Source organism: Cicer arietinum, chromosome 4 (assembly GCF_000331145.2).
Source record: "Cicer arietinum cultivar CDC Frontier isolate Library 1 chromosome 4, Cicar.CDCFrontier_v2.0, whole genome shotgun sequence".
Lineage (NCBI taxonomy): Eukaryota > Viridiplantae > Streptophyta > Magnoliopsida > Fabales > Fabaceae > Cicer > Cicer arietinum.
The window spans coordinates 54591844-54600989 of record NC_021163.2 but is presented as its reverse complement, the minus strand read 5'-3'; the positions used below and the strand labels follow the sequence as shown (position 1 = coordinate 54600989).

The window sequence follows — 9146 nt, the reverse complement described above, 5'->3', positions numbered from 1 at the left end:
AAAGGAAATGAAAAAAACTTCTCTTCTTTTCCATCAAAAAGTTTTGCTTTTAGTGCACCAAGAAAACAATTTGAATCTGACACAGATTCATTTACATCCTCAAAAGAAAAGGGTTCAGTGTTTTCCATCTTGAAAGTTGAACTAGCACCATGTTTGGCGCCACCACCAACACCACTGGTTGCAGCTTGTGGCAAATCAAAGTTTGTTCATGCATTAGCACCTCTTAAAGCTCATGCAGCAGTGTCATAAGCACGAGCTGCATCTTCAGCTGTATCAAATGTACCGAGCCAGAGCCTAATTTTCTATATAGAGTCTTTGATCTCTGCCACCCATCTTCCTGATGGTCTTTGAAGAACTCCTACAAATCTGTGGTGACCTCTTGATGATTTCTTTCTGCTACAGATTCCATTATCAGTTACTGCTCTTACCATCTTTTATATGATTACTATGTCTCAAACTCTGCCACTGCATTGATAACCGAACCTTTTTAGCTTACTCAATTCTTGACTAACTCCCCCAGATCCTTCTCTCTCCCTTCTATATGCTTATTCCTAAAGAATTAACACCTTTCCCCATAACCCTTGACATTCCAAATTCCTCTCCTTTAGTCGTTGTGTGAGGTCTTACAGGAGCAAAGATTTTAATGCCTAATTCTAAAAGTTTATACAACTTTAACAAAGCCAGGTCAAGAAAAAAAGGGTCGTAAACAGCGATCTAAAGAGGACTTTTTTATATTGTGACAAAAACTACATTTATATCCCTAAATAGAAGATGGGAAAATGCTGAATGTTCCAAACTAAAAGTAGAAGTAAATATACAGAGGCAACTCTTTATTGGGAATAAGGAGATAAAACTCAAGCTCAAATACTTAAAGTAGTCATACATACATCATAAGTAACCTTCGCAATAACATCTTTGAAGAGAAGCAATTCATCATGTAGGTTCAAGTGGGAAATTTGACCTGTAAAGTAGGACAAATGTGAGTTCATAATCAATGGCTGAACATACAGATTCAATGGTGAACAAAATTGAAAAGATCACTACTTTTCTCTGAAGGAATCAGTATTAATGAACAATAGAGCATAAATGTCGAATCAATCAAACCGTGTAAAAAAGATTATAGCAGTTATGAAAAGTGAATCCATACATGTAAAACAAAACAATACAGACCATATACCAGTACTAATAAAAAAGATTATATAACTTCAAAATACTTAACTACTGTTTCAAAAGATGAAGGCACTTCTACTCCATTAGGCAGTATCTTGCCAGGCATAATGTGAATATTTGTAGAACGTAGGAAAGCATAATGTGAGAAATATCTGAATCATTAGAAAAAGAGTGATCTGAGTGCCACCACATGGGTGTATCTATATTACAATGGGGCAACTCAGCATGCAGTCAGATTTAAAGATCTGACAATTTTGACACAGGAAAAAGATGCCACTACATGATACAAAATTCATAAATTTTCAAACGAGATTCCAACAAATGGATAGATGGCAAGTCAACATCCAGAAATCGTGTTAAAAAACAGTTTCTTCAGTATGCTCCAAAAGAACAATGGAGATGCTTGTTAAGTTTTTTCAGTTTCTTCAGTTTCTACTAAAACCCAGTAAGGTCATTTTATGTTAGTTAAGTTACAAGCCTTTGCCCTTACAATGACTCTAATTGAGATGCTTGAGTTCTTCAATGCTTTAATTTTTAACTTTCTCTATTGATGAAAGCTTACATGCCAAAATTTTGCAAACATTCAAATTTGAAAATACAGACAGCACCATTTCTATGTTTCATAAGCATAGGTCCCCAACTCCCCCATGACAAATTTAGATTAATTGAAATTCAATTAACTCTAATAGGTAAACAAAGTATTTGACAAACTTTAGATCTTAGCAGATATGGCGGTGGCTTCAGCTCAAACTTTGCAGTGACTTTAGTTGCCCCATCTTTCCTTATGCATCTTTCCAGCCAATGAAACAAAGTAAAAGGTCTAATACAATATGATATGACAAGTGCCTAATCATGGATGTTGTTAGTTTGAGGTTGAGATTGATGTTGTAAGAAGGAGAAACCATTCATATTCATATCAAATTTTTAACATCCTTTTCGCTAATTTCATATTCATATCAATCCTTAACTTATTGACAAACATATGACAAATCAAAGAGAACCAACCTCAGGCGCATAACATCAAACACCTAATACTCACTCTTTCACCTGACCAAACTCCGATTCTCAAAATGATGCCGGTTTTCAAAACCCCATTCAACAGTTACTCCGTCAAGTTCAGACCATTCTACGAAAACCCCATAGCCGTCGCCACCGCTTAACCCCGTTTGTCGTGACTCTTTCCTCTTCGGTTCATGGGATGACACCGTCAAATTATAAACTCTCGATCGTCCCATTTCCGTTCGCACTTTCAAAGAACACGCTTATTGTGTTTATTCCTCCGTTTGGAACCCTCGTCTCGCCGATGTGTTCGCTTCCTCTTCCGGTGATTGCACTATCCACGAATCAAGTGCAACTTCGTGAGAAGTTAAATGAAAAAGAGCCCTTATTTTGTTTTCTTAAATCCTTTACCTACGGTTAGGGACAGTAGGTATATGTTATTTTTTTCAGTGATAATTAGTGACACTCAACGTGTAGCTACAAGTAATTATGGTGAAAATATTTACAGATGAGTGTCACAATAGATAATTTTTTTTTTGAAGTGCTGACATTAATTAAGTTGCCAATTAACTTTAGGGAAAGTGTTCTTTTTGCGTCTCACAGTATTTGGTATTAAAAGAATAATAATAAATGAAAAATAAATTATTTATTTGTTATTATCACTTGATGTATTGCCATTACAATAAATATAAAATTAAATAAGTTCATAGTTATATAAATTATATTAATTAGAAAATGTAATTGAAGAAAAATGTTATATTGAAAATCATAAGTGATAATCCTTTTAAAGCAAATATTTTTTTTTAAATTGTGACAATTATTTTTGTACTTAGAAAATATCATATTTGGTAAATAAAATAACATGTTACTATATCATGTTAAATTAGGTTCAATCTAAGTATTGGACAATCAAAATTATAATGTCTAAGTCATAATTAGTTTAATTATTTAAAATTAAATTATCGAATTATATATGAAAATTAGAATTTTTAAGTTATTGTTTGTTTATTTATGTTAGATTCTAATTTCGATGTTGTAACAATTCAATATAAATTAATTGGACTAACTTTGACTTAAAAATTTGAATTTCGATGATTTATGAATTCAATATTTATAGTTGATTTAAAAAAAAAAAACGTTCAATTAATATAATATATCTATTAAATTTGCAAACAACATATAGAAATAAAAAAATTAGTTTGGTAGCTTAATTAGTTACAATTTGGGTACCTTAATTAGTTACAATGTGAGTAACTATTATTCCTTCTTTTATTTTATGAAAAAATCTTAAGGTGATTAGCTCTTAATTGTTGGTTAAAAATAAAACAAACGATGAAGATGAATGCCTTTGTTTCTCGTTCAATTCAACTAACCTAATATATATAGAAAAATGGGCTATTTTAAAGCTTTGTAATAAAGTATAGCATTAATTGGGTTACTAACTAGCATATCAACTGAATTTTTTTTACGTCTCTTTTTCTTTGTCAACTAAAATTAGCTAGCCGAAAAAAAAAACTAGCTTAGCAGACCTCGTTTTAAATGTATTATTATAAAATAAAATTAAAAGTAGGATGTGTTTAAAGTCATATTTTTTAAAATATCATATTAAATATCAAAATAGAACTTAATTTTATCGATATATTAATTCGTTAACCTACTTAAATATATTTTGATTATTTATTAAAAATGTTAACATAAAACAGACTTTTAAGAGATCAACAGGTTATACCAGTCTTTTATCAAGACTCAAACTTAAAAATGAAGTCTATGACAAGTTGTAAGTCTGATTTAGACATTAAAATTTTTAACAAAGTAAACTCATGTCTAACAAATCCTAACTCGTACTAGCATATTCCTAGCTCTAATTCAGAGTCAACTACCACTTCTTCTATTATGATTCTTATCTATAAATAGAAGGGTATTTCTTTCTCTAATACTCACATTTTTCCTTATCATCACTATAAGTTATTGCAAAGTAAAGAAAAATGTCAAAATCCATTGATTTTCCAGATTGTTACAATTATAAGCCACCAATTACAATCACCCCATCTGCACCAACACCAAATCACTCTCTTTATCTCTCTAATCTTGATGACCTAATGTACCAGAGGCTTTACTTCAGTGAGATTTATATCTTCAAGAAATCTGTAAAGGCAGATATCTTAAAATCTTCTTTATCAAGAGTTTTGGTGGATTACTACCCTGTAGCTGGGAGGTTGAGGACAAGCAGTGAGGATGAGAACAAGTTGGTGGTGGATTGCAATGGAGAAGGTGTTTTGTTTGCTGAGGCTTCCATGGATATCACTGCTGAAGAATTACTCATTCCTTGCATGACACAACATAAGTCATTGAAGAAACTTAAGTGCAAGGGGAATACTAAAAAAATGTTAGATAATCCTCTTCTTCTAATTCAGGTTAGAACATGTGAATCCCCTAACACAGTCATTTGATTTAAACATGAAATGCATATTGCAAGCGTTGGAGTTTTGGTTTTAGATGTTTATATATGTTTTCTTTACATCTATATCATAAAGTTCAAATTTTGGATATTATCATTTTGTTCAAATTTTTATTTTTGGAGATATTTGAAATATATCATACTAATAATATATATATATATATATTTATCTTCTTCTTTTTACTTATGATTTATATAAGTGTATTATAATTTTTTTCTCAAATTTTTACATAGTAGATAATTAAGATACATAATATTAATAAAATATATATTTATCTTAACTAGTTTATTATTGAAAGATTTTTTTTTAAAAAACTACTTGACCACTTAAACAATAAGTAGAATAGCTTTTTTAACTACTTGATCATATAAAAACACAAGAGTTTTTAATTTATTTCTCAAAAGCAACTTTTTTTAATATTATATTAAAAAGTAATTTCCAAACATTAAAAGATAAAATCAACTTTTTTATAAAGAAATTAGTAGTTTGACTTTATGTGTATGTTATTTAATTAATTTTTCTTAGGTGACGAATCTTCGTTGCGGAGGAATGATGTTATTCATATCGTTTAATCATGTCTTGTTGGATGGCACTGGCATATCACAATTTTTGAATGATTGGGCTCATCTTACCAAAAATCCCAATAGTAATTTGACAATTAAACCTTATCATAATCGAGAAATGTTGAAAATTCGAGAACCCCCACAAATAAAAGTCCCTCACCCAGTATACATCAAAAAACCGGAACATACTAATCCTGAACGAAACTATTTCATGTGGTTCATAACCCAGACAATTGTCCATACATCAATCACCTTTGGAGCCAACGAGATACTTCGCTTAAGAAAACAATGTACAACGTCATTATTCAAGTACGTCACAGACTTTGAAGTGATACTAGCACACACATGGCGCTCAATGACAAAATCTTTGAACATGTCTCCAACACGTGTGGTGAATATTTGTTTCACTGCAAATATTAGAAAGAAATTGAAACTTCCAAAAGGATTTTATGGGAATGCGTTTATTATCGTTTCCGCTGAGAGCACAGTGAAGGATTTAGTGAATTCTAATAATCTAGATTACTGTATAAAATGTGTGCAACAAGCCAAGAGTTATTTGGATGATGAGGAGTATATTAGGTCATCAATTGATTTGTTGAAGGACAAAACATTAATTGTCAATGAATCCACTAATGCTTTTGTATCACAATTAAATAAATTAGGGATTCAAGATTTGGATTTTGGAGAAGGGAAGCCTTTTCATGTGGACACTTTTGGTATTAATTCTTGTGCCTATTTTTTACCTGTAATTGGAGATCCTAATGCGGTTAGAGTTATGATTCCAATTCCCAAGAATTTGGTGGACAAATATCATCACTATATGACGGAGATAGAGTGTTGGGAACAAGATGAATAAGATTATGGTGTTGTTAATTAACACTAATAATTTAGTATCTCAATAATAATATCATAATCATAATTTCTATGTATTCTTATGAAAATTGAATATTCTTAAGAAAAATAATTTTAGGGACGAACATATGAATTAATTTTATAATATATGTAATCAAATGTTTACACTTAAATGTATTATACAATTGAATAATGTAATTCTGAATGTTCATTAACATATTCGAACTCCTTTTCTTTTTTTTAAATTCATCGATTGAATGTTTTATTTCAAATTAAATTAGAGTAAAATTTAGTGAAATCTATTTTGTCTATGTGGCATATTCATTCTTCAATACTCTATTTTGTTTTAAAAAAAGGAAAGTAAAGAAAATGATAGAAAGAGTATCAAAAAATTTCCATAGTCAGATGGGAGGAAAAACAATTTCAAGTTGGTCAACATGAAAATTGATTTTGGATTCACCCAAGCGTAAAGAAGAGTCTTAATTTTTGATAAATGGACAAAAGTATTTTAATTCCAAAACTTATTATTTGAATGTTTTATTTCAAATTAAATTAGCAATAATATTTAGTGAAATCTATCTCTTCTATGTGATATATTCATTCTTTAATACTTTATTTTGTTTAAAAAAAAGGAAAGGAAATAAAATGATAGAAATAGTGGAACACCTTTATTTGATGAGAGGAAAAACAATTTTAAGTTGGTCAATATGAAAATTGGTTTTGGGATCACTCAAGCATAAAGAAGAGTCTTATTTTTATTTTTTTTGATAAATGCACAAAAGTATTCTAATTCCAAAATTTGTTTTATAGTCAATTTTAGGCGTAGCAACGGAGTTGAGCAGAGACATTTTTAAACATTATCAATTCCGCTCACGCAACTCCAATACCACTCATGTCCCCGTCCATATATTTGGAGGATGATTTTTTAACATCCACATCCAACGGTGACGGACTTCCCCATCCCATCTCTGCCCCCACTCAAAAAACTGCTATCTTTTATTAAAAAAAAAAGTGACTTTTGTTTTTGAAATTATTTATTCATAGTATCAAATTATAATCAATAATTAGACTAATTAGCATTCAACCAAAGTTCTAAAATACCAATAATCAAAATAATAAAGTTATAATATCTCAAAATTAGTTAATATTTCCTACAAATCACAATATTTTCATAATCTTCAAGTACTTTAAAAGTGAAAATATCAATTCGAACAAAAGATCCAAATTAAAAAACAAACTAATCCATCAAAATAACAAAAAGTTCCAAATCACCAAAACAAATAAGTTTCAAATAAGCATTTTCTAACAATTCAAATCAAAGGCTGTAGAGAATAGAATACTTTCATCGTCAAACTCATTTTTATTTAGTAAAATAACATTTTCAGAAGCCGACTTTATTTAGTGAAATAAAGTAGTCCAATGAAGCCGACTTCGATGATGACTTAAGATATGTTCATTGGTACTGAATGCACATTCAGAAGCTATTGTTGAAATATAAATTGCCAATACATCCTTTGCAATAGCTTGAAGTTTTGGATATTTAACACCATTCAACTTTCTCCAAAAGAAAATATCAAAATATGGACTTCTTGGAAACACTTCCTTCTCTAAATAATCATCCAACACTGTTTTGACAAATGAAGTTCTAGCTATTTTTTTTTTCTTATGACTTGCAAATCATAGTCTTCTTAACTATCATCCTCAACATTACTAATGTGGACATCCAACATTTGAGAATCACAACTAGAACCATTATTCATTTTCTATTAATATTCATAAAGTAAATCATAACACAACTATCGGATCAACATAATATGATAATTAACATCATTCCCATACAACTTAACATAATAATATTCAAACAACTTTATTTTGTATCTAGAATCAAAAACAACAATAATGTCTGGCCTACTTGCAGTTAGGTATAGTAATGAACCTATCATTCCTCTGTATTCCTTTTCATAAATGGATTTTTCTTGTTCATATTTGTCCAAACTTGATGATGGATGCATGGGATTCCATTTTCATATATTTTAATTTGCAAGGCAAGAAAATCTCTCTGTTTTCCCATCATACTCATTCTAAACTCACTTTGCATGAGGTTTGAAAATTCCTCACGCATTTTTTTATTTGTTGATCCAAAGATGATGTTGTCAACATATACTTGAACAATTAGCAAATTATTTTTATCATTTTTTTTCTAAAAAGTGTAGTCTCAATTTTGCCTCTAGAAAAACATTTTTTGATTAAAAAGGAACAAAGTCTTTCATACCAGGTTCTAGGGTCATGTTTTAGTCCATACAAAGCTTTAATAAGTTTATAGATATGGTTTGGTTTATTTTGATCTTCGAAACCAGGAGACTGATGAACATATGGTGACACCCTAAATCCAAATTGAAAAAAAGAAGTAAATTGCACTAGTTTTGAAATAGATTCGTAGCGGTCCCAAAGTAAAGTATAAAAAAAAAATTATTTTAAAAAATCAGACTCAATACGTCACACTCACACTTATACAAGACCTTTGAATAAAATTTCTCAATTAAAAATTCTTTAATATCGAATATTGCTAAGGTTTTTTAAACAAATATTTCTGACATAAAAATATGTTTAAAACTTAGAGACAATTAATATTTATCTTCGAATAAAAGAACGAATATAACACAATTGATCGATAGAGTTTACAAAATAAAAATTAATTTGTAACTCGATAGAACACAACAAAATACTCTTGCCCAATATCGCATATCAGAGAATGGATCACCAACCCTAAACCTTAAACACAAACACGTAAAACATTAATTGAACAACGTATCATATCAAACCACAAATAACAATAATAATCAAGGTAAAATATTGATACAATCGACAACGTTAGGTAAGTCAACACACAAGCCAAGTAATGTTATGCATGCTCTTATACTTTAGACTCATCTTCTTTCTTTGACACCATTCTAACTCTGAAGTACTTGGTTATGAGACTTGGTACTATGCCTCCACACATGGGTGGTCCATGGTAGCTCTTGATATTTGGAAGGCTACCTCTAAGTCACCTAGGAATTCCCCACCCGAATACCTCCAAGGTCTAACAATCTTGCCTTTAGGC

The 9146-nt window shown here is 30.1% G+C and overlaps 1 protein-coding gene and 1 long non-coding RNA gene across 2 annotated transcripts; one reads left to right on the top strand and one right to left on the bottom strand.

Moving 5' to 3' along the window:
- Nucleotides 1-815: 815 nt before the first annotated feature.
- On the bottom strand, nt 816-2581 carry LOC113784153 (uncharacterized). The gene is made up of 2 exons (XR_003470168.2): nt 1882-2581; nt 816-961 (listed from the first exon to the last, which is right to left on the bottom strand). It is a non-coding gene; the product is annotated as an uncharacterized lncRNA (long non-coding RNA).
- A 1524-nt stretch (nt 2582-4105) lies between these two features.
- LOC101513887 (alcohol acyl transferase 1 allele RGb-like) lies at nt 4106-6288 on the top strand. Its single transcript, XM_004513863.4, has 2 exons — nt 4106-4583; nt 5154-6288. The coding sequence occupies exons 1-2, from the start codon at nt 4155-4157 to the stop codon at nt 6045-6047; spliced, it is 1323 nt and encodes a 440-aa protein (XP_004513920.1). The 5' UTR covers nt 4106-4154; the 3' UTR covers nt 6048-6288.
- The last annotated feature ends 2858 nt before the right edge of the window (nt 6289-9146 follow it).